The sequence below is a fragment of the Centrocercus urophasianus genome, unplaced genomic scaffold (assembly GCF_019232065.1).
Source record: "Centrocercus urophasianus isolate 14NV4802_14NV808 unplaced genomic scaffold, USGS_Curo_1.0 seq_10, whole genome shotgun sequence".
In the NCBI taxonomy this organism is placed as follows: domain Eukaryota; kingdom Metazoa; phylum Chordata; class Aves; order Galliformes; family Phasianidae; genus Centrocercus; species Centrocercus urophasianus.
Window position 1 is genome coordinate 83,571,058 of NW_024884142.1, and position 27,517 is coordinate 83,598,574.

Consider the following 27,517-nt stretch of genomic DNA (forward strand, 5'->3'; position numbering starts at 1 on the left):
ATTCTACTTTTCACCCTGTTCCCCTCACAAGCAATGTTTATCCATGCAGCTTTCTAACCTATTACAAATAAATACATTCACATAGACTATATATAGCTCCAAGATGGACACTGAAGAATTTGCAGCCTCACTTGAAATGACAAGTGATTTTTTAGCACAATTCATAGTGATGATGCACCATTTGTATAATCTATTCTTCTATGATCTCATTGCATTCTTACTAAATTCTTTTCTATATGCCACATGAGAAGACAATTCAAATAATTGAATACTAGTAAGAAATAAAATTATATATTTCTCCAAAATTATTTTCTTTTCTCACATGATTATGTTTATTTCACTGAGCTTTTCAAACTGCTTTGAAGTTTCTTTCAGAGTAGTACATTTGATTAAAAAAATATAGCAACGCATATGAGTTCAGCAAACAGTGATGATGCAATCTTAACTATCACTTGTCAGCAGCGAGTACCAATCTTCAAGCGCTGGTCCTAAGACAGGGCCACAAGAAATTTCTGGCTCTGTCAGCTTACTATTAGTTATTATTGCACAAATGAAAACTCATCCTTAGTCAAGAAGATATGCAGCTTTGCAAAGATTCCTCAGACACTTTCCCCATCTACAGATCAAGTTCAATCAGTTTCTCCACAGTCATATTCTCAGTTATTGAATCTTTTTCACTGTCCAATAACTTTCTGATGCCTTGTTTTATAACAAGGGGCCCAAAATTGTATTGTAAAATCTCGTATTGCCAACGGCCTTATTATTTATTTTCCTCTTACATGAGATTGCTTCATATATACACCCCTAGGGTGGTATTCTCTGACTTCACAGTGGTGTTGCACTGTGAGCTCATATCCAAATAGTAGAAGAACTAAACAAATTGAAAACATTAGAATTTTACTGCTCAAATCTTTGTTCAAGTTTAGCCTCTGATCCTCAGTGAGATAAATCTCAAGTGGACACTGAAGTGATATCAGTCTCCAGTTAACATACATCCGCATCATAAAAAAACCATGCTGTTGGCACTTTATTCCAGAGAGGCCCCGAAGTGAGCCACCACAGAGACTGAATAGCTTGAAGTTATTAGTGAGGCAGCATGTATTATCTCATACTGCAGTTGTCTGCACAGTAAAGTATTCATCCTGTGCATAAATAAGGAAAGACCATTTCCCAGCAATGTCACTCTTGAGCACAATGAACTACTCCACTCAGAGAACGTAACAGGAAGATAGGAAACAAGTTAAGCCTGGACTCCAGCAGAAGGTCAAAGTACTTCTTCAGAACCCAGTTTACAGCTGTAGTAAATGATAAGCATATGAGCTGAAACAGATTTTTGTCTATGAGAAATTTTGCATAAAATTAATGCCTAAGAAAAGATCATACTAAATAAGTAAGCCACATCTGCTATGGAAATGAATTTCATCTGAGCAGGACTGATCAGTATAATGTATGTTGCTATTGTCACAGCAGAAAAAAAAACTGCAAAGAATCTATATTCTAACATTAAACAGCCTGGCTCTAATTTCTACCCTAATGTCATAATAGCCATACCACTGTAGAGGAGTAAATGATTTGGTATTATATTTTTATTATGATAATCTTCCACAGATGCTCTGAAAATTTAACCATGTATCCTGATAGATTAAAAATTTGAAAGTAGCAATTAGTAATCGATTTTTAAAGTAAAAGTGAGGGGTGGGAAAGCATGAGTTAGTCTACCTCTCAAAATATTTATAGGTAAATTAATTACCACAATTAATGTATAGGAAAAGATGAGAGGATAACAAATTAATACCGGTTGTCATAACTATTATTATTATTATTTACTTCCACCTCCTATAATTTGACAGGAAGGAGTAAGAAACAACTTAATGCAATCTTAATTTACAGTAAGGTTAGAAGGGCTCATAAAAGTTGCTTTATGAAGGATCCACTGTTGTATAAAAGAGCCAATTTCCAATTTTAAGACAGCCACTGCAAATCTCTACAAGATCTAAGTATATAGCTAGTATTATGCTTATTCTTTGTCAGATTTTTTTCCAATTCAACCATAACTGATCACATTTGTCAATCAAACACTCTTCAAAAGGAAGAATGAAAGTCACAGCAAAGTATTCATCTTCCTTTTTTAATCACAGTCATATTACTTCTCCCACTGTATATCTCATGAAAAAGAAACACCTGAAAAATTACTTAGCACATTTACGTGCTTATCAACAACAGCAGTAGCACTCATTTCTTAACTACAGTCTGTGCTTCAAAATGTAATTAGCAACACTGATAACTTGGTCACTTCATGTTCGCTGGCCAAGAGAGGCAGTTTGTACAGAAAGCTTCATTATTCTATACAACAGATTCAAGATCTGTGATTTGTGTCAGACAGGATTTGTATGGAACAAACCCCAGTTAGCATGGAGCCACAGCTGTGGAATAAGGCAGGGACAAACCATTCACTCCTATTTGGGATTAGAAAGATCAAGTTTCTACTACCGCAACCTTGGACATCTCAAAATGCAAGATAAGGTAAAACTGCATTTTTGTTGTTCAATTCCCTGTTAGAATCAATTTTTGCTGTCTTTTTAAATACTAGTTGAAACATATATGCAAGTACACAGAAATCTGCCAAGAATATTACGTCTGTCAGAATACAATGCAAGACAGCAGGTCATGGATACAACAAAACAGATGCTGTACCTTTCTGAATGCTTTGAAAACAGTTTTGCAAAAGTGGAATTTCTCAAATAATTTCCTGAAGTTATATTTGCTTTCAATTTGTCTCTGATGGCAACACTTCTTGCATTAAGATTTTAATAACTTCTGGAAACTTCTCAAATTTTCTTGAGGTATACAGAAGATGAGATATAATCAGGAAGTTACTTCAAATAAGATTAAGTGTACAAGAGATATAAGTACATGAGTGGTTTAAAAAAAGACAAACTATATTCTACTAAAAAACTTAATGTTGAAATGCTCCAACAGCCTAAGAAATCCTCAGCATGCTTGAGGGATGGATGCAAGTTTTCACTAATTACTGGTGTGCTTTTAACTATACTCTCTATATGTTCAGAGTGCATTTTCTTATCTTTGTCCTAAGGCAACTCCAAGGAAGTTTTCAGTGTACAAGAAGCCAATTACATTCTTCTATACTTCTACAACTGAATACTAGTACTATAAACAGAAGAATTTACCATACCTAATAATATAATAAATATTTTTCTCCAAGTAGTTACATAATATACAATTTACGTAATAGAAGGCTACTGCAAGTTCTTTACAAAAGCTTTTAGTTTTACTCAAACTGGGAGTTTACAGTCATCTTTTCAAGACTTCATACTTCTATGATGTACAACCTTGTCCAAAATGATTCATCTCTCCTATTTAGTTATACTTTTCCACTACTACATTTTACTCTTTGTTGTTGCATTTTATCTTGTTTCCAGTTCTGATTTACCAAGACCTGCTAAAAATGACCTGCTAGGATAGTCTGAATTTCTACAAATTCTTGTTCTGTTCGTTGTTTTATTTTATTTTTTTTCCATCTACTTGCTTCTAGCTAGCTGCCAGCAGTAAACAATTCACCACTATGTCACAACTTCCCAGACACAGTCAATCCTGCCTTATGTATAGTTCACTTGGAATACATAAACAAAGAATTTATATAAAATCTATATGCAATAAATCTCTAAATCAGCTCAGACTAAGATCAACATCTAAATGCTAGTGAAAATATCACAGTCAACTGCGCTACAGTAAAAGTAGCAGTGTTAAGAACCTAAACTTCCACCTAAATAAGAAAGCTCAATGTTCATCACATATACACTTACACATGCTTCCTAGCTACTTTAAATATGGCTCTTACAGCAAGTTTTTTCTTTTTTTTTTTCTTTTTTTTAAAAAAAAAAGAGCTGTTGTAGAAGTATTCCTTTGAGTGCCATGCAGGATTTTCCACAAACCAGTCTGTTCATACTATCAATTAAACCTCTCTAAACCATTTAGCTCTGCATAAACCCTGGTCTTTCTTTTTCAAGGACGAGGGCGGTCACTGACTCAGGAAGCCTTGACATCACTCCTCTGCTGATCTCTGATTAAGTGGTTGCTGTAGAGGGTTAGTAGGTCAAATAGCTCTGGAGGAGGAACTAAGAAAAACAGAACAGTGCCTTATTTATTAGTATATGTACCTAAAATACTTTAAATTAAAATATTTCCGAAAATACTTAATGGAGGTTAAGCAGCTTTTTTAACCTCTGTTCAAATTATTGAATGGCATATTAAAACCAATGGAGCTATAACGAACCTTTTAATGTGACCTGCTGTTTTAATAAATTGCATATGTATTTAACATGAACTAAATCTGTTTAATATTATTACATGTAGTTAATATCACCCATAGTTTTACTTTACCCAGCTACTATTTAAAACAAAAACATTAAGTTGTAACTGCAGAGCTACCCACATATAATAAACATTTGGACTCCATTTACAGCAATACAGTATGAAACCTTGAACTGATACTGCAGCATCAGCTACTCGCAGGGAGAAACTGCAAGCATTCCTTGCAGAACTAGCACATCCTCAACAGAGCAAGGCAGGGAATCGTATTTGCTTCAGGTATGCATTTCTGGTGGATGAAAAGCTTAAGAGAGCTAACAATGTGCAATTGTAGCCCAGAAGGCCAACGGTATCCTGGTTTACATCAGCAGAGGGATGGCCAAACAGGGAGAGGGAGGTGATTTTCCTCCTCTGCCTCACTTTGCCCTCTTGAGACCTCATCTGGAGTACTGTATCCAAGTCTGAGTTGCTAGCACAACAAAGATGCGGAGCTGGTTGGAGCAGGTCAAGAGGAGGCAACGAAGCTTGCTAGAGGGCTGGAGCACCTCTCCTACAAAGAAAGATTGAGGGAGCTGGGCTGTACAAGAGAAGGCTCTGGGGAGACTTAATTACATCCTTCCAGTACTTATAGTGATCTTACAAGCAGTGGCAGATTAACTTTTTATGTGGTTTGATAGTGATAGGACAAGGGGGAATGATTTCAAACTAAAAGACAAGGGATTTAAACTAGATTTCAGAAGATTTACTTAGAGTGTGGTGAGGCCCTGGCACATCTGCCCAGAGAGGTTGTAGATGCCCCATTCCTGAAGGCATTCAACACCAAGTTGGATGAAGCCCTCGGCAGCCTGTTCTGGTGAGTGGCAGCTCTGCCCATAGTAGGGAGTTGGAACTGGGTGGTCAAGCCATTCTGTGATTCTACGGTGTACAACTAACAAATGCAAAGTTAGAAGAGCGGCATGGTTAGGACAGGTTTATAGTTAGAAAGATCATCATGGCAGAAAGTGCAATGAAAAATGAAACGCTCACCCATGTCCAACGCTCACAGTAGGAAACTCCAAAAGGAGGAATCTCCAGAAAGAGAATGATCCCCATTAGCAATCAGCCCTTAAATGGAGTCTAGGAAAAGTGCAGCAAGGCTCCACCCGTTCCGGTCAACAGCTGAATTGCTTTCACCTGTGCTCAGGGCTGACTCAGTGACTCAGGTGATCAAACAGTGGTTCAGGCCATGACTCAACCTTTCCCATACATATGGTTTGCCAGCATCATCTGAGTTCAACCAAACATTTCCATACCTGTATCCTGGAGGTCCTCTCTGCCATGCTCAGCTTTAATGCACAAAGTACCTTTTGTGAAGAGCTTGCGCTCTGCCTTTCTCTCCCTTTTTTTTTTTTTTTTTTTTTTAAATGAAGATAGTTGCTGGTCATTAAACTATGCAAATTTACCTCTTACACTGACTTCTTTAGTGAATAGATCATAAAGAATTGGATAGATTTTGAATATCTGTAAGAACAATATATCTTGGACATATTTAAACTACAGTAATAACAAATTATACAATCCCTAGCAACAAAGTATTTAATATTAATCAGGACACTAATACTTTGCCGGAACTATGACAGTATGTGACAAATAAACTGCCTACATCAGATAGATTTTCTTCCAATTTCCTTACCTGGTTTACACTCATTGCACCTTCTCCCCTGACGATGAGGCAGGCAAACACACTGTCCAGAAACATGGTCACAAACTGTTCCTGCTAATGTGCCCTTAGCATCACAGTCACAACGCTGGCAACCAAGGAGGTTTCTCATGCTGAGGTTGTATGTGTGAAGCATGCACTGATTGCACTGAAGGCCAATTACACCAGCTTTGCAAGGACACTGTCCTGTTGATTTGTCACAAAGCAGAGAGCCATTTACTGTACCTGCCTTATCACAATCACATGGCAGACAAACAAAGGAATGATTTACTTGTATTCTGTGGTAGCCATCTAGGCATTCGTTGCATTGTCTTCCTCCAATATTCGGTTTGCATGCACATTGCCCTGTCCTTGCATCACACACAGTTCCAGAAAAAGACCCTGCAATGTTACATTCACAAGCCTTACAGCCAGTTACATCCAGCCCATAAAAGTTGTCCATGCAGGTGTCACAGAGAAGTCCTTTTACTTGTTCTTTACAATTGCACTGCCCAGTGAGAGGGTTGCAGAACTGGTTCACCGAGCCATGGCTGTTGCACCAACAAGGCTCACATCCATCTTCATTAGAATATCTGAGAGCTTTGAACCCAAAATTGCAACTATCACACCTAGGACCTGGAAAGAGAAAAAAAAAGTATTAATAATTAAATATATATATGCTGAAAAGACATACATTTAAATTCAAAAATCCTATGAGTACTCTACACTTGGAAAAAACAAAGAGGATTAATATTCTTCACTTTGCCAGCATAATTAACAAGAACAAAAGGGCTGCACAAATCAATTGAAGCGCAGTGGTATCTCCAAAACCTGTTTATTTTTCCAATTTGTTCCAGAAGTAATACATTTCTGTTGGCTTCTCAATACAATTTAAGATACTTCTACAAGAGATTCTCTGTAGCATTTCTAAGACAAAAAAAAAGAGATCACTTCTGTTCCCAGGAAGAATACCTCTTGCATGAGAAATGCTTCCATGAACCATTCTCCCTATTATGTAGAAATGCAATATCAAGAAATTACACAGGGTTCTCAATCAGTTCTGATAATAGATTTACGTACTACATTGAAGACATAAAATATATTTAAGTAAAACACAGCACTAATTATGATGACTTAATACTGCACTTTGGTTTGATCAATGATTACGTTCATGTTGGTTTTTATTGTTAGCTGAAAGTTGGCTGAAAAATTTTACTGAAAGCAGGAAATGTTTTCCATAATCCAAAATGTAATATTTTTATCCAAATGTATGATTTAGTTAACTCCAATAGTACGTTCAAATCTAAACTGTTTTCTTCACACTTCATCCTGTGGTTTTATTAGCTCTGTTTTCAAAGTCATTGCTTGCTTTATCTCTGCCCCAAGGGATAGCATTTGTATTTTAGTTTATAAAATGTACATTACAAGAAAGCAAACTAGATTATTATATGAAAAATGCAAATTCAGTTATGTATTTCCCCTAGCAGTGGGAAAATCTTTCACTGTGAAGCCATCACTTAATTTCTGCTTCAGAAAAAAAAAAAATACTATCTTCCAGCAAAATATTATTACTTAAAAATAATAAAAAAATACAAACATGCATTCAGTATATTATACCTACATAAAAATAAAAATAAAATATGGTAGGAAATACATTCTACATATGGATAAAAACTCAAAAACTCCAACAGAAGGCAAGTTCCTTTAGCAGTGATGAATGACTCACCTAAGGCATATCATTTAATTTCAATAAGGAAAATAAAAAAGGACCACTATTGCTGCAAATTTTAAAAATAACTGTATTGTTAACAAGAATTATGACTCATTTTGAACTATTAAAATTGGTCTACATGGATTCATATCATATCAGTTTTAAAAATATGTGCAGTGCTTATTTGAATATGCCATACATATTCCTGACAGGTAATCTATTCCTAACGATACTGAGGAAGGCCTACAGGGCATCACATTCAATGTTAACAAGTACAGGGGAGTTAGCACGCTTGGCATTTAATTCACATTCTTCTACCTTTTTATTCTAGATGAATGACCTACTTTAATAAAATTATTGGTGCTAATGTATTTTACTGGTGATAGAATCATTAGTAAGATTTAACATTTGTGTTAACTCTAACAGTTCATGTTTCATAACACCATCATACATAGTTGCATTTTTCTGTTATCGTGTTTATTTAAATAGATAAAAGGGCAATAGACTGATTGCTCTAAAAAACAATTTACAAACCCAAAGAGGGAAGCTTTCTTTGTTAAAGTTTACTGCACATGTGCCTATACTACAAGGCTATTTACAGTTGATATGGAAAACAGAGAGAATCGGTCCAGAAAGAATTAGGTTTTTATCCTGTTAACAGTTAAATGTTTGTAACAAAAGCCTCCTATCTCAATAGATAAATTTGCAAAAAGCAAAGTGGTATGCATTTTTTCTATACTGTATTTTAATGGAAATAGAAGTAAATATTGTTTCCACTAAAGAAAGAAAATATTTTAAACGTGTAGTCAATGAAATACCTAAGAATGTCTCATACACTGAACTTGCACTGAGTTAAGAAAAAGGTTTTCAGAGACACAGAGGAAGACCTATACTAAACAAAATGTATGCAAAGAAAGCATAATTAAGAACAGCGTAAACCACATTATATATATATTATATTTATACGTATTTATGTATATATAATGTACAGAATGGCTACACAATGCACAGAAGACGTCACAAATGTTATTTTTGACTCTTAGCATCCTCTTTATCATATGGAAAGCATAGCTATGATATCCACAGAAAGAGGATAGAAATGGTTTGGACTTATGCTTGTTTATTTCTGTTATTTGCTGTTATTTTGTATTGCCTTTTAGAAATTCCAGCCACAATGAGAATAAAGGGAGACAAAGACATGTTCACAATTTTACAAATAAGTCACTTTTTATAAAGTAGTGAATTGTAAATGGATAGGAACTTGAATATTTTTAAAACAATCTACAACCAAGGTTAATTATTGAAAGAATACATTACTAATTGCTCTAATAACAACGAAGGAAAAGAGTTTTTTTTTTCTTGAGACATGTATAGCCTGAGACATACAGTTACCATGCAAGGCTCACTTTATCAGGAAATTCTCCTTGCATAATATTCCCATACATCAACATTTCAAAGTGTATCATATATACTGTGTATTTTGGGCACTTGATAAATTTTGTCCTTATGTGGCTGTGGCTCCCCTCAAATATGCTGGAAGTAATAAATTGCTATAATCAAATCTAATTTCTGAAAAATACCTGTGGGAGTAACAAACAAAAAAGCACGTCTTGTAAAAAAAATGATAAATAACACAGAAGGCAGCAGTTTATTATAATCAGCTTGGCATTGAATTACAAAATTAAAATTATGTGGCCCTTGATAACTAACCCTAGCTATGTACATGATCTGTGGAATTATGTTGACTTACTTTGCATTTCATAGGAACAGTTCAAAGAAATATAATAGAAAAAAATGGATAGATTTATCACAAAGGACCCTGTAGCACAGGATATTTTCAGAAAAAAAAAAATCCATTTATTTTGCTATATTAAGAAAACTGGCCTGGAAATTATTTGCTTAGAACTCATTAAGTATAAAACATTTTGAAAAAGTGTTAATTTCCTAAAAGAAACATCTATGCAGTAAGCAAATTACATTATTTCTGTGCCTTATTAATATGGAGCTATGTAAGGTAATGCAACTACACCATAAAAAAACTTCTAAAGGGTTGATTAAACTGAACTTCAAGCTGTAGTTTCATAGAATTATTAAATTAATAATTTTCCAACAGTTAATTTTATTCATTCTTAAAATCTGCCTTCAGCAAAGAAGTTTACTGCACTTTTCATTTAGAAATCAAGAGTTTTTTACTTCCAGAGATAACAAGAAAAATGGCTCCAAACTCTTGCATTACACATACCAATAACATTTGCTTTGCACTTGCACTGGCCTGAATTTTGGTGACAGGTAATATCTCCATTGACTGTCCCAGAGGTATTACAGTTACAAGGACTGCAGCCATCAGGGTTTGACTGTTGTAGATTGTAGAATCCTTCCTGGCACTGATTGCATTGTCTGCCAGACACATGTCTCTTACAATTACACTGGCCTCCAATCTAGAAAGATACAAAATATTATAGAATGATGAACATATCTATTTTTAGATGACACACTCATTAGCAACAAGAATGGGAGTATAAGTCCGGGAGGAGAAAACTTTAAATGGAACAGAAAAAAATAAGCCTATGTAACACATACTTTAAATTGTTTTGAGGGGGAAAAAAAAAAAAAGAGAATCAATGTAATCATTCCTTTTTAACTAGAGTTAAACAGAAGGAAAAAAGGAATTGAGTAAACAGTGCAGCACTATTTAACACCTGGACTTGAAAGACTAAATACAAAGAAGTTTTGTGTAAATGATGACTTCTATTGAAATCAAAGCAGTTTTGTAAATCAGTTACTACACAATATTGTATTATGTTAAAAGGCAAAGATATTCATTTATCATTATCTTCTTATTTAAGTGAAAACGGTAGCTAATTGAGAATAAAGAAAACAACAGATTCTTCTCTAATTATTCATCAAATATAAATTCCTCTTTGGCAAAAGGATGTGACCTAATGGCTCAGTACTTGAAACCCTCTCTCTGTTTTCTGGGTTCATCTGGGATCCTAGTATTCTATTTCAGTGCTGGGATGGTCCTTTCCTGCTCCCTAAATGGACAGAATTACTAGTTGGAAGGCTCCAAGGCATTCTTTGTTTTGCCTGAGCTGTAAACTGCGAAATTTAAGGGAATCTAAAAAGCTAATTTCAAAACTCTGAAAACCTTAAAAGAAAACAATTGCTACATTCATCGCTTTCCAATATGATGGAAAAACTTCCCACAAGGAAAGGGAAATGGCAGAGAAACAGGGAAAACAAGGCACCGGACAATGCACAGATGACAGTAGGGAGTCAAACCAACAAAGAAATATGAGTTTAGGCAAAATTAAATAAATAAAATCCATATCCAAGAAACATTAAAAAAAAATAAAAACAGTAAATCAAAAAGCCATTAAAAAATGAGAGAATTTTCAGATCTCAATGCAAAACTGAAAAGAGAACAGAAGATAGAGTGTTGAGTGCTCCCTAGGAGAAAGAATGGACTAAAGTTGAGAAGAAATACTTTTCTTCCTCCATTTCATTTGTTTTAAATTAATATAAAAATAAAGAAATAAAACTTTTTTTTTTTTTTTTTTTTGAAACAGAAAAGAATTCGGCCATTCTTTTGTCACATTGTGACAGAAATTAAATGTCAGCCATTCACATCTGTAATCCCTGGTACAACACCACAGTATTCAAGGCTGAGAAAACTTTCACAGGTTAGAGAGAATTCTTGATCAACTAAAGACCCAAGCAGTCCCCCAGATTTCTTCATTGATAGTTTACATGCTATGTATAAATTGTGTACATCATCGCTTGCCTAAGGATGTCACACTGTTCTCAATAAAAACATAAAGCCAAAAGCTCTTTACACAAGGGTTTTTGGTCATGGGTAACTAACTCAACATGACACGTTCAACTGAATTCAAGCTTTTAAGAATAAAGCACTCCACAAACACCATGACACATAAATTACATATTCCACTCTACCTTGCCTGTTTCCAGTTTGCAACACCAGCAAGGCATATTTGCAGTTTTGCAGCTGCCTGCACAAGAACATGTAGCTATACAGGGTTAGATACAGCCATCTGCAGGACAGTGACAGTGAGAAAAAGTCTGGGAAATCCCATTCTGCAGGTGAGTTCCAGAGTTTCTTGACTTCTGTTTAAAGAAACCCTTCATTCCAGAAATTCTATAAGCCTCATGTCAGCTTTGTATTCTGTGGGCTGTAGCAGGGTTGGAGCAGGACTTTTCCGCTTCTCTTTTTTGGATTTTTGGAATTTAGCAGTTAGTACAGCATAGTATATCATCACAGTTAAGTATATTGGGATTGTATCTGCATCACACTAGAAAAAAAAAGCTACCATAAATTACTTAGGTGTAATTTCTTTTTTTACTTTTATGAAGTCATTTAAATGATACCAGACCAAAACCTAGTTAAACTGCTGTTTTTATTTTAAAACTACCAGTCAGGCAAGTTGAAGCAGAAGAGTTTTGTGGTGCTAGGGGCAAATCTACTCAGAATTTCCATTTGAAATAAATGGTTTAATCACACCCTCCAGTATACAATTAAGTTCTTAGCTTTATTAACAAAAGATAAAATAGAGTAATTCAATATCTAATTGGAAAGTTTCAATGCAGAAAACACTGAATGAATGCTATAGAGAAGCACGTGTTGCTAATCCCATCCTCATAAAAGGATACTGTAGTCCAATAAAACCTCTTCAAAATGCTTTTATGCATTTTGCAGTACACTGCTATATCAGTAGCATTTTCCAGTAAGAGGAATAGACTAAAAAGGCAAGAAAATGGTATTTCCTAAGCAGAAGGCAAAAAAGCAGCAGATACAAAAATGGAGAGTTAAGAGAAGCCACTACAGTTGAAAGAAAAGCAGCAACAAGGATTTTCAAGCTATTTTTTTTTCAGATTTGATCTAGAAGTGTAATTTATTTTTAGAGACCACTAATCTGAGCCAGAGAACTTTCAAGTGAAAAGCAACTCTGAATTTACTCTGAGCAACTAAATGAAAAAATACTGTAATTTACTAAGCAACTATAAAAGAATCATTTTGTTAGCAATCACAGCATCCTCAGATTATACACTTGCAAGCAACATATACGGGTACTTTTGCTATCACTCAGTATAAACACATAATCCTTATCAAAAAAGACTTTAAAATGATTCAAAAATCTACCACGTTAAGTATTAGAAGCAGAAGCAAATCTTTCCAAAAGAGCAATTCAAATCACAACAAGAAAATTAACTAAGAAGATAATCATAAAATTTTAAAAACAAAATAAGAAATGAAAAAGGAAAAAAAACCCCACAGCTTCTAATGAGCAATATTGTTAAGGTACAAAAGCAAAAAAGTATTTTTTAAATGTCAGTAGAAGAAAGTCAGTAAAGAATAAAGGACATTGTAATAATAATAAGCAGATTCAGATTGAACATCAGAAATTTTCTATATAAACTAATGGCAACATCAGTAGCAGATGGCCCAGAAGTACCCAAGATTCATGCAGATAAAAGCATGACTGGCTGGACTCTGTGTTGACAATAACCCTACTTGGAGCTGGAGCAGGTGACCAAGTAATTTTTCCATGATTCTGTGTAGCTTTCAGGGAAGATGCACGCACAACAAGGAAGGCAAAAAAAGCATTTCAGAGTTGTTTACAATGGAAGGGCTGTAACATTAGGAACAGTTTCCTGGATTGTTTTCAAACTGAAATGTCAGAAGGAAAAGACGTAAGCAAAACCTGATATGTTGAAAATCGACTACAAAAAGTTAAGACTTCTAGATGAATTGAATATAAAATTATTTCTATTAAATTATATTATTAAATATTGAAATCAACCACAGTAAAAGAGGAATAAAATAATAACAGTTAAATCAATCTACTAAAATGGCTGTGAGAAAGCTTATGACATCTACAGATTCAGATGTTTTTCTGCACAGAGCAAATTAGTAGACAAAAATCACAGGTTTGATATCAGAATCACAGAATGGCCAGGGTTGGAAGGGACCTCAAGGATCATGAACCTCCTACCTCTTGTGCCACAGGCAGGGTCACCAACCTCCCCATTTAATTCTAGACCAGGCTGCCCAGGGCTCCACCCAACCCACCCTTGAACACCTCCAGGGACAGGGCATCCACAACCTCTCTGGGCAGCCTGTGCCAGCACCTCACCTCTCTCTGTAAAGAATTTCCCCCTGATATCCAACCTAAATCTTCCCTCCCCCAACTTAAAACCATTTCCCCTGGTCCTGTAGATGTCTACCCTTTCAAAGAGTTGATTCCCCTCCCACTTATAGGCTCCCTTTAGGTACTGAAAGGCTGCAATGAGGTCACCCCACAGCCTTCTTTTCTCCAGACTGAACAAGCCCAGCTCCCTCAGCCTGTCTTCGTAGGGGAGGTGCTCCAGTCCCCTCATCATCTTTGCAGCTCTCCTCTGGACCCTTTCCAATAGCTCTGTCTTTCCTGTACTGGGGGCTCCAGACCTGGATGCAGTACTCCAGATGGGGCCTCACAAGAGCAGAGTTGAGGGGGACAATCACCTCCCTGTCTCTGCTGGCCACCCCCATTCTGTTGGAGCCCAGAATACCATTTGCTTTCTAAGCTGCAAGGGCACTTTGCTGGCTCATGTTAAGCTTTTCATCAGGACTCCCAGGTCCTTCTCTGCAGGGCTCTCAAGGACCGTTCCTTCCAGTCTGTATGGATGCCTGGAATTCCTCCAGCCCAAGTGCAAAACCTTGTACTTTGCTGTTGAACCTCATGAGGTTCACCTGGGCCCACCTTTCATGTCTGTCGAGGTCCCTCTGAATGGCATCCCTTCCTTCCACCATGTCAACTGCACCACTCATCTTGGTGTCATCAGCAAACTTGCTGAGGGTGCACTCAACTCAGTTGTTGAAGTCATTGATAAAGATGTTAAAGAGCAGCAGTCCCAAGACAGACCTCTGGGGGATGCCACTTGTTACCAGCCTCTGCCTGGACATAGAAGTATTAATCACCACCTCTGTCTGCAGTCTTTCAACCAATTTCTCATCCACCGAGTGGTCCACCCATCAAATCCACATCCCTCCAATTTGGAGATAAAGATGTGGTAGGGGACCATATCGAAGGCCTTGCTCAAGTCTAGGTAAATGACATCAGTTGCCTTCCCTTTGTCCACCCATGCCATCATTCCGTCAGAGAAGGCCACCAAATTGGTTAAGCATGATATATTAGAAAAAAAATCATACATTTTTAGCAAAGATTAATCATGCTTCATGATTCTACCATATTTCTTTATGGCGGCAACATCTGGAAATATTGCATATACTTAATCAAATGGATGATCAAAAAGTCAGGTTAACTTCTACATCAAGTAGTATAAACATAACACCTGAGGTAAAACAATGCTGACTAGATGTAAGCAATGATAATTCCAAAATTAGCAGTTATCACTCAAGAAAGCAGCTATTATTACACTCCCTAAAAATGTATCAAATCTCTGAGGCAATTAAAAAAGGTATACTGGAATTATGTGCAAAACAACAGAATTACACCAAAAATGTTATTTTGTCACTAGAATCCATTGTCTATTACATCTTTAATAATGTGTGTAAAATGAAAGCATTAGATAGCAGAGTGAGTAAAACAAAGAAAGATATGAATGCAGAGTGACTCAGACAGACTTCTAGGTTCAGAAAGAGGTGACTAAGATGAAGAGAACAGATGTCTATAAAGTTTTCAATAGAGAGAACGCCTGCAGAATTAACACAAAGACACTCAGAAAGACTGGAAGATTATGTTCTATACGCAGTCAGTGCATTGAAAGATACACAGTTTGAAATGTATTTAGAAAGGAGTTAGATAAACTCCACAGGTGAAGATCAAATGTGACAACTCAGATGAAATTCCTGTCCCAGGTAGTCCCAAAACCATAAATTGTTTACTCATATTACTGATAAACAGCAGAGACCATAATGTGCTAAATCAAAGTCTCATTTCTGTGCTTATAGCCGCATAAACCGAAGTCTAAAAGCAACCAGACAGCGGCCTTTTCTTGACACAACAAGTGAAACATGCAGATCACAGAGTACTAAGAGCATAAAAAAAAAAAAAAAAAAAAAAAACCTACCAATATTTTCAACATACTTTAAAGTGTCAAGCTATTATAGAAGTACAAGCAACTTTCATCACATTTAGATGCAGAAAATGCATGCCTCTTTTCCAGGGTAAAAAAAAAAAAAAGATGCCAAAAGAGTAAATGTAATTCTTCAAGATGAAGGAGGAATAGCTGGCTAACCAAGGAACGCAATGCAAATTCTCACCAGGAACAAGATAATAATGTCCTTCAGAAAACTCTCAATAGAGGTTTCCTCCCTGCCACACACAAAAAAGTTTCCCACCTGCAATCAGTAAAGTTAGCAACCAGTTTTCTGCTTTTAGAAAGAGTGAAAGGTTTTCCTGGTGGCTAAATGCAGGAAATTAACGTTTTCATTAGCAGAAAAAGGCTTATCAAATTTTTTCTTAATAGATCTGAAGACAAGTTTCTATGTACCAGATTAAAGTATGAGAAAAAAAGTCCATTGGCATTTTCCTTAATTTCTGAGTCTTCAGAAAAAAAATAAACAAACAGAAAGAGAACCTACAGCCAAGACAAAAAAAATTGAATACATAAAGAATAATTTGAGATAGCTGTTTAAGTTCAGTTTTCAAAATACAAAGTAACTAATACAATTTTATAATTTCAATCCAACTTCGTCCTGTACAGTAAGTATGGCATTATAATTGGATATGAATATCAGGTAGGGAAAACCTGCCACTTTAATGCATCCAATATTACACAGACTTTTATCCTACTGCACGTGTTTCAAATAGGTAGGTGGAATTTTAGAGGAAAAAATAAAGAAACAAGTCTTCAATTTCTCTGTAAGGACAGCAGCACTAGAACAATCAAGCAGCACTGTGAAATGCTTGGCAATAGATATCGTTATAAAAATGTATAAACTGCAGATGTTTATAATAGTACAGAAATAAGTGTGACACAGATTATATACATAGCACAGAAACCTACATCAAAATATGTAGAACAAACCACTTCTATAACCACATAAGTATTAAACTGACTTACGAAGCAAAACCGTTCTGTTTATTAATATTTGCTTTGGTAATACCTGTAAAACCAGCTGACTCTAGACATGATAGTATCATTGGTAATACTTGTAGCAATTAATACTTAAAGATTTTATTAATCAAGATTTCACTAGTTGAGCACTGGAGATATTATTGAACTCTGCCCTCTCCACAACCCTTCCTCCAATTCAAATGCTATCAGTCATTTAAACAAATAGATTTTAATTACACTGCTTATATAAGAGCAAAAAGCAATCTGTTCTGTTGCTTATGCCTGACAGGTCTGTATCTGACCCTAGGAGTAAGAAGATGGAAACAACTTGTCTCTTAACACAGCCATCTTGGAACTAAACCACTTATAAAATATAATCTGTCTAGATTGTTCACCATGAAAATGAGTCCAGCACAACATTACTACCAAGTGGCAGTGTATCTTGGGACCTCATAATTACAATTGTTATTTGATACAGAAAAATCACTGATGCTGAGGTAGCATATAATCCCTTGTGTCATTTATAATTTATGAATGAAATACACATTACTCCCACATACTTGAATGTAAATGGTTATAAAAAGTATGCAAGCAATTTCCTCCTGCACAAATCACAGTTATAACATTATTGTCCTTAATCGGGAAGCAGACCACTTGAGATTTCTGACTTTTACATATACCTAATAGTTCATGTTGCTTTAATCTATAGTCACACAAATCCTTAACTGGGCAATATTTTAATCTAACTCATCAAATCTAGAATCACAATATAAAATTAAAAAAAAAAAAAAAAAAAAAAAAAAAAAAAGCCTGTTAAAGAATCCTCTCAGCATCCAGTTACTAAGCTGATATAAGGACCAAAGTGATATGTGTAAACAGACAATGGGTGATATATTGCATATAAATTACTGCTTACAGCACAAAATTTTTCCAGAGCACTCGTTTAGTAGATATTCAATGTGTACATATCAGGGAATTAGAAATATCTTCTGACTAAAGATTTGTTGTCCATATGTATTTGTAAATTATAACATGGAACTTAATGAAAAAAATGGTTAATCCTAATCCTTCTGAAAGGTAAAACCATCTCTTCCCTTTGGATATATTGTCAATTTCAAAAAACTTTGTTGTCTGTACCAGAGGAAACACACTAACAGATACTTAAGGAGAAAATCTTTCCAATTCTGGAGAAAACAACATGAGGTGTGATTGACTTCACTAAATTAAAAAAAATAATAATCAAAACTTGGCACTTGATAAGTTTATTTTACTGAAGTGGAACTTCTTGTTTTGAAGCCACATGAGCAAAAAAACCAACCACCCTTTTTGAAATTGGTATAATCAGGATTTGATGGAATTACAGTATGGCTTCGGTTAGAAGGAATTTCAGAGATTCTCCAGTTCCAATCACCTTTCATTAGATGAGTTTGCTTAAAGCCCCATCCAGTCTGGCCTTGAACATATCCAAGGATGAGGTATCCACAGCTTGTTACATTTGACATCTGTTGCAGTAACTTCACCACACTCATAATTAATAATTTCTTAAACGTAATCTAAATCTATTGCTTTTTAGTGTAAAACAACTACTTCTTGTCCAAAAACTTCTTGTCCAATCATATCAGGTCCCATAGACATGAGCACATTCATTTCAATTATTTACCCTTGACCAATAGAGAAGCATATTTCCTCCATCAGCTGGAAATGCCCTAATACTCACACTGGGAGATACATGTGTACATTTAGTCCAGCACTGCATTCTCTCTGTTCATCCTGCCATTACTGATTTTGCAATTGATTGGTATTGATCTCAAAATACTGCCTTCTTGATATAAATTCTAATCAAATACTTCCCACTACCTTGTAACTTAACACAAATCTGGCAAGGATGTCAGCAAGCAACAACAGTCTGTAATCTTAGGAAGTTGGAAGAGGGGAACAACAGGGTTGAGAATTTATTTTCTTTTCAATTTCTTCATTTTAAGAAATGGAAACTGTTAGGTGTACTGGCTCACACAGATAGGTTAATAGCCTGACCACCAAATACCTGTGAGTATTCTCAGTATGTCAGCTTTGAAAACTGAAAATTGAATAAGCAGCAATGATGAAGTTCCTTTTTACTCCCTTACTCTCTCATCTTGTCATCACTTAAGATGACTTTCAAAAGTTAGTGGATTTCTACTACAATTGCTCAATATGTGAAATGTAGTGTTTCTTCTCTGCCCACAACATTCCAGGCCAAGTCCCTCCAAATCATTTTATAAAATATTGCAGAAAAGCAGTATTTTCACATAAAACCATGCAGAAATTATTTGACATAAAATGCTCCTTCTCCTTCAGCTTATTAAGATTACAGCCCTTCCATAAAGGCAAATCCAAGATTCATACATAGTGTTTTATAACTTGATTCCTTGTTGTCTCCATTAGCCAGTATGAACACAAGCTGTTCACTGATTCTCGTAGTATTTTACAATTGCATCCTTTTCCATTCAGCCTATCTATTGACTGAAATGCCCTTAATAGCTGCTTTACCTGATATTCTCATATAACATACATTTCAGTTTATTTATTTATTTTCAATCACACTAAATTGGTTGAAAAATACGTAGGTGGAAAAATGAGAACAGAGGAATGCTCATTCTAATTTTGGAACAAAGAAATTTTCAACTCCAAAAAAATATCTAAAAGTCTATCTTGGTTTAAAATGTGTATGTATACATAAAGACCAGCTAGATTATCTACTATGTTAAAATAAAATGCATTCAAAACTGAGGGAGATGTACAAAGAAATTCAAAATAGCAATATTTACGGAGTATATAGAAAAGGAAAATCTGAAGCCTGTTCGATAGCAGATTTGGTCTCACTAGAATGTCATTTGACCCTCCAGAGAAAGCAGTAATTATAATTTTGTTCATCTTCATGCTTTAAAATAAGTTTTCTTGCAATGAGACAATACAGCCACACCAGATGAGGCAATTAGGCATGAGCAATTCTGACCAATGTCCTATAAGTACAGCTTATTTGCACCAATAAGTATATGATATGTATTTACAAGCATACTATGATTAAATTAGAAAACAAAACAAACAAACAAAAAAACAGAACAGGTTGAGTAAAGAAAGATGCCTAAATTCACTGAGTCCTGAATGGCATTTCCAAAAACTAAGTAAAAGTAATAGCATTACGTTCAGCTCTGCGCAGAAACAAATGCCCTGGAAAAGAATGGTTTTCTTTTTTTCATGCCATTATATATGGCGTATTATAACAGAATCATGAAAGGACTACAAATTGCTGTGCCTGACTGAATATGTAAGCGTTTGTAGAGCAGTCTGGGTAAAAAACAGTGCAGGAAAATGAGTCAAGAATTGTGATGTAAGGGCCAGAAGAAATTTATTTCCAGCTCTCTATACAGAGCAAGAATGATCACATCAGCAGTATTCTGGCAGAATTTTCTCATGTGTGAATAGTTAGGGAGAAAAGGAGAAGGCAGCCAATTCTTCTTTCGATCTCATAAAACTTAGGCACCTGAAATAATTCATTTGGACTTCCTGATGGTTTGAAATATTTTGTGCCAGAAGCTCACAATGAGGAAGCAACTAACGTGAATCTTTTCTGCACTGATTAGATGCCAATAAGCAGTACAGAAGTGGGCAAATTTTAACACACCGTAGCAATTTTCTCTTGTACCCACTAGTCTCGAGCAAGGATCTCTCTGTAAAAAAAAGCCTAATGCATTGCTCATAGATGTGCTGCAATAGCACCCTTCTAAAAATCCTTCTCATAACTATCAACGTTATAACTTCACAGTTTAAGGTGTTACTATGTTAGTCTGAACTTTAACATACAAATGACTTTACACACTAATCTGCAAATTAACATAGTATATAGGTGTATGAGAACTGAGATGTTATGCAAGTGAGAAACGCTACACACCATAGCATGAACTTGCTACCAACAGCAGAATAATACTAACTACATTTGATTTCTATTAGAAACAGCTTATTTTGTGATTCTGTGGATCAATTTTGAAATTCTGTACCTAGGAACTTAGTGATATAACTACCACTTTGCAGAAAAAAAACCTTGATGAACTGCAGAAAATGGTAGATTATGCAATAAGAGTGTATTCTGTCCCAATTTTGGCATATTTCCTTGAAAATCAGCATTGTGGTGTGACAATTCTCACGAGTAGGGTCCTTATTCCTTTGATTCCATCTTCCACAGGTCAAATTTGGAAATGCTTCCTTAAATGATGCCTTCCTACTTCACGGAATTCATTTCAGCCTTTAGTCCCCAGCCTTATTAATCTACTCTTTAATGCCTTTTAATCATTTCTCCCTGCACTGCAGCTAATGCAGCTATCTGATGCTTTATTGAGCAATAGTCTCCCCCATTTTTCCCACTGTATCTCCCAGTTCATTTTTTCAGTCAAGCTTTTTTAATATGTTTCTGATCCAGACGAAGAACTATACAGCTGTATGCCTCAAATTGCTTTATGGGTTTTCTTGGCTTTCATCCTCTTGTTTGAGTCAACTTTTATTTTGAAGAGGCTGAACAATTTTTATAAACTAGTTACCATCAAAATACACTTTGTAAAATCTTGTTATTATCTACTTTGCTAATTTAAAATACTCTGTTATTATTCTGTATTTAAGCTACTTACATTGTCACAGAGGAGGCTTTTATTTTTCGTGCCTGTTGCGTAACAGTCACACGGTTTGCAAACATCAATGGCTGAAAGATCTGCACCTGCTTGTCTGTAATGGAAATCCTTGCACAGCTCACAGTTTCTTCCTGCATGAAGGAAAGGTTATGCATTATGGCTTCCAATTCATTAAAATTAGCTGTATAATTCAAAATTAAAGACTCTATTCCTTTGAGAGAATTCTATAATTTTCAGGACGTCCATTTTAATGCACCTTTCATCTCTACCTGCCAATTTAGTGATCCAGAGCATATGAAACAATGAACCTGTTACAAACTATGTTTTACTCCATTAAACTTCCATCTGTTATATCATACCACACTTATATAAAAGCTGTGCCATGCAAATACCTATACTTTTTTTTTTTAAATATTGATAAACCTGAAACTATTTTTCTAAAGCTGAAAGTTTTCTTTTTTCCCTTTGCTAGACAAAGAAAAAAAAAAGACAATATTTAAAAATAAGCATTCTAAAATATACTACACAGATGGAATACAAAATAAGCACAAAAAATAAACAAGAAGCTGACAGAAAATTACAGCAAAATTTGAATTACAGCAAAAAGTTGACAATATATAATAAGTCATCTGTTAAACTGGTTGATTAAATAGCCTTGATATTCTGGATTTAAATGCTCTAGAACATGTATGGAAAAGGCTTTGAAACAAAACATTCTAATAATTGGAATATCATTTGCATAGGTTTTCTACAAGATTCAGTCAAATTTCGGAAGTATTTTCCCACAGTTTATATCACTGTAACTAGTGATTTACTTAAATAGAGATGTATACAATTTACTTTTAATTTATCCACCATTAGCAGCTGATAGAAGGCTAACAAAAAGTGACCACAGAACAAAGAGTCAATTCTCAGTCTATTGACTTACCAGTTGTGTTGTGTTGACAGTTATCGCAGACTCCACCGCTGCCTCTGTAGTATTCCTGAGGAAAAGGATCCATTGCTAAGTCATAATGGCAGCTTACTGCATGGCTGTAACACTGACAAGGTTTGCAATTATAGGCATGAACTTGGTCACCTGGACGAAAAGGCTTGTCATTGTACATCGGCAAACAATGATCACACTGAAATAAAACAAAAAGATTACTTTTTAGTTAGAACTGTTGTATTATATATACTTTGCTCTATTTGTTTTTCCTCTGTTTACACATTAAAAATATGAAAGACTAGAAGAGAGAAACCATGTAGGAAAATAAAATTCACCTCCTTTCTCTTCTTAAATTACTTTAACAACAAATTAAAATCAAAGAAGAAAAACAGAAGAAAAAATAATCATCAATCAGATACTCAACATAGCCTAACATCCTGAAATTCAAATTAGATTAGTTCTCTAATAATACAAAATGCTGCCTTACTATGTTTGAGGTACAGATGATTAAATTCACTGGATGCATCTACATTACAAACAGTGTCTGCACCTTTATAAAGTACAGTAAAAATTACCATTTGATCTTGTGAAACACTGGTCTTCATATTGTCGCATGTGTGGCGGATCACAGTGTACAGAGTACCTGAAATGCCAGCACCTCTTAATGTGCATTTCTCATGAGGCTTCCAAGAAAGTTTAACAAAAAAACAACAGCAAATATCTCAACGTGTCCAGATAAAGGCAACAAATCTGTGAAAGATCTGGAGTACAGGTCTTACGGGGAGTGGATGAAGGAACTGTCATCGTAGCTCAGGGGTGAACTCACTGCTCTTTACATCTCCCTGAAAGAAGATTGTGCTGAAGGGGGGCAACCTCTTCTCCAGGTAACAGTGACAGGACAAGTGGGAGCAATCTCAAGTTGTGCCAGGCTGGATATTAGGAAAAACTGCTCATAAGGAGTAGTTAGTCATTGAAATAGGCTGCCCAAGAAGACTGTGGAGTCACCACCCCCCCAAAGGTGTTTAAGGAAAGGGTAGATGTAATACTGAGGGATATGGTTTAGTGGGTAATAGTGGTAGTAGGTGGACAGTTGGGCTAGATGATCTTAGAGATCTTTCCCAACCTTAATGATTCTATTAATCCAAGTCTAGAATGCCACTTTCTCTCTTTTGGAAGACTGCATTATTGAAAAAATCCATTGCGTGCATAACCTAACTATATATGTTTAAGCTGTCCTATAAGATTTCAGTATAGTATGGTAGTTAATCACATATTGTTTTCCTTCTTACACTCCACTTTACTTCTTTAACCAAATAAGAGTATAGAAGTATTTTAGGCATTACCTATCTAACTGTATCTTAATATTGGTCTGAAGACAGCTGTCTAAACTTCCTCTTAGCTTACCCACAGCACTCTCACTACAGCATTTGACTACTTGTAAAGACTGCCTGTTAGCCAGCACTTTGAACTATACACCTTTCTCTTGCAAACTCCCCAAAGAAGATCAAACTGCTTCTAAACTCAAAAATCCAGGTCTGATTAGAAAAAAAAGCTAGAATTCTTAAAATGGCTCTAAGTGATTAAGAAAGACAGAACAGAAATGAAATCTTACAGTGTTATGTCACAAGACTATGTGTACCTTAATTTCTAAAAATATTTTGCATCCTTTTAAGTGCAGCTCTTTAAAGAGCATTTAAAATATATCAGCGATTCTTGTCAGCCAAAGAGGTCCCAGATGCCAAATAGTACCTTTTATCAGATTACAACAGCTGTTTTGCAGTGGTAAAGTGACCAGCAAAGAACTTGACTGACAAAGAACGCAAGTGGTATCGTTTAGAATGCCAGATTCCAAAAATGTGACACAACTGAGATCTCAGACACTGGTATAGACATTGTCAAGCAGCATAAGATATATTTCTACTCAACTCCTCTTTCACCTATAGGTATTATGATGAAGTTGAATGAAGCCACACCAAAGTCTACAAAATCAAAACACTTACAGGCACAGTAATTCTAACAATCAGGATGCTCACCAAGTTAATTCACACTTAAACCTTCCAGAGTTAAATTCAAAGTTATTTTAAAATCAAGCATCAATTCCATGTAATTCTCTCCTGGACTCCAACTCTTTAGGACTTCAGTAAATAATAAATTAAAAAATTATAAAGAGAGGGAGAAGACACGCTTCATATCTGATGAGTTTCGCATGCATTCTGGTTTACTAGGATATTCAATTGCAAATTTCATTTTCAGAGTGATATAGCCACTCTTACTAGATATTCTAGGGTTAATTTATCTTTTAGAAAGCTGTTACATTGGACTTTTTAAATAGTAACAGGAAAAAGATGATGGCTAATCACTTTTCACTTTTAAGCATTCATAAAGAAAATGGTAAAAACCTCCTATAAATTCAATAAACATACACAGCAGAATGATTTACAGCTACTCTCAGCAACACTAGAGCACCAGCCCAGTTGTTTCTCAGTTTTCTTTCATATTAAATGAAATACATGTCCCCCACAGTAGACAAGCTCCTGGAAAATATGTTCAGACTGGAACAGCCCTTTCCAGCTTTGAAACACAGCAGTGACAGCAGTGACAGTCATAATGCTAGTTACTATCTGCCTATGACCTCATCTCTCTTATTAAGTAAAACTTAAAAACCTCAAATGAAAATATATATGGAGTAACAACTACTTCACAGTTCCTTCAACATATCAGCACAGGTGCAACAAATCACAAGGTATCTGAGACAGAAACAAGTTCTTTCACTATCTCAGTGACACTCATACACAATTTGTTTTAGAAGCCCGGGTCTTTGAACTGTGAAATTACAACAGTTTTCCAAGGATGGATTCATGGACAAACCCATAACTTGCACTGACACATCAAAAGTTATTCAAAGTTTTCAGGCATCTAAGACTAAGTCTTTCTGCTTTGTTTCTAAAACACTAGTCAATCATCAGCTTGTTTTATTTTATTTTACTTTTATAAAACCAGTTGCCTATCAGATCTATCTCTATAAACAAATTATGACATGTAGCTTACCAAAAAGGATATGTTTTACTTGCTTGCTTCTGCAAGTGGTCACTGAGTAACCAGTTATTATACTTCATATTTACAGCTGCTCAGGTAACGTGAATCATTAATTCCAACACCTGATATGATTAAACATACTGACCTTTAACTAAGATTTAGATTGCTTCTTACACAACAACATATTGTAACAACTTAAAAGGGCTTAGTAATCTCATTTTTGATAAACCAACATGTCATATCTGGTTTTCAGACAGTAGATGTTTAATATCATTAATATTAAAAATTCTGAAGACCTGAAGCTTTTACTGCGTCCAGTCACACCCTCACCTCCATTCATATCCTCTCAAACATTCAGAGTTGTTTTATTTCTTTAAAATCCTATTTTTCTATTATTGTCATTTCCATAACTACTTCCATACAATGTGCCATTACCTTTCTGTGTGAAGTTCTACACCAATTTAAAGAAGGGTCTCAGGTTGTAAAGAAAGGTTGATGATTTTCAAATGTCTTGCTCTTTCCATGGGTTGTGTTTTCATGTAACAGCACAAAATTTTTGTTTGTATATTCCTGTCTATAAATTGTGTATAAATGTTACAGAGATGAAGACGCTGTGCTTCAGTTTCGATTCCTATGAGGCCAAGCTAATTCCCAAAATAGTCACAAAACAAACTAAATGAAGCTGAATGCTTTGCCCTTAAAAAGATTCTCCTCAGACTGGTGACACCAGTTTGTGCAACAGAGCAGCTGACCTCTGAAGAGGAATGCCAGCTAAAACAATTGCTTGGTTTTAATTAACAATGTTAAAGTACATTATGTAACATTTAGTTTTCTTAGAAGATTTTGACATCTAACTTAAAAGCAGAAGCATGATACACAATCCAGAAAATACACATAAAGAAAAGTTTCTCTTGCTAGATTAAATGCAAAATAGATGAGGAGCTCTTGAGACCTGAAAAACACATACAATGAGGGGTGGCTGTAGGTGTGTGGAAAGAGAATGCCTACAATAAAGGAAAGGAAGTACCTGGGGCTCTATTGCAATTTTGTGTAGCTGTTACAGCAGAAGAATGATCGTAACAGAAGTCCTTATCTAGTTGAAGAATTAAAAGAATTGCTTTAGCTCTGTTTGTTTTTGTTTTTTTTTTTTAAGAAATATATGTCCGTAGCTTGTAAGAACTAAGTTAGAAGAATGCAGTAACTTGCTCCGTCATCTCTATCAAATACCAGAGCCTACCAGGGGTGATGCCCTGCTAGACCTGCTCTTCACTAACAGAGAAGGACTGCTGAGAGATGTGAAGGCTGGGGACTGCCTTGGTCAGAGTGACCAGGAAACTGTAGATTCCTCTATTCTTGGTGATGCCAGAAAGGTGAGTAGCAAAACAGCCATCTTGAAGTTCCAGAGAGTGGACTCTGATGCTTGTTGCTGGGGTCCCTTAGGAGTTGCACCTGAATGGTAAAGGGAGCCAGGAAGCCTGGATGCTCTTCAAGATGGAAATCTTAAATGTACAAGACCAGGCTGATCCTGAGTGCTGTAAGGCAAGCCATAGGGGAAGCAGCTGAGGAAGCTGGGATTGTTAAACCTGGAAAAGAGGCAGCTCAGGGGGGAAACCTCATTCCACTCTACAACTTCCCAAATGGAAGCTGTGATCAGGAGGGGTTCGGCCTCTTCTTCCAGGAAACAAACAGGACTTGAGGAAACAGCCATTAAATTGCACCAGAGGAGATTCAGATTAGACATAAGGAAAATGTTTTTCTTTCAGGGAGTGGGCAGGCACTGGATTGGCCTGCCCAGGGAGGTGGTGGAGTTGCCATCCCTGGGAGTGTTCAAGAGGCATCTGGACATCTGGATGTGGAGCTACAAGATATGGTTTAGAAGCTTGTGGTAGTAACGGTGATGGAAGGATGGCTGGACTAGATGATCTTGTTGGTCCCTTTCAACCTTGTGATTCTACGATTCTATTATGATGTCAGTTTCTACTAAAGATAAAGTAGAATTAGCAATAAAATAGAATTTGTATTTGTGAATATATTACTACATTGAACTTTTTAGAGTTCAGATGAATTCCAAACAACTTATAAGTTCTGATCTTTGT

The 27,517-nt window shown here is 35.6% G+C and overlaps 1 protein-coding gene across 1 annotated transcript in view; it reads right to left on the reverse strand.

The window, feature by feature from the left end:
- USH2A (usherin) overlaps positions 1–27,517 on the reverse strand; it is a 371,535-nt gene that overhangs the window by 303,320 nt on the left and 40,698 nt on the right. Inside the window, exons 9-12 of the mRNA XM_042813358.1 lie at positions 22,386–22,581; positions 21,458–21,588; positions 9,961–10,156; positions 6,002–6,643 (exon numbers count right to left, since the gene is read on the reverse strand). Coding sequence (XP_042669292.1) covers positions 6,002–6,643; positions 9,961–10,156; positions 21,458–21,588; positions 22,386–22,581 — 1,165 coding nt within the window. The remainder of the gene's footprint in view (positions 1–6,001; positions 6,644–9,960; positions 10,157–21,457; positions 21,589–22,385; positions 22,582–27,517) is intronic.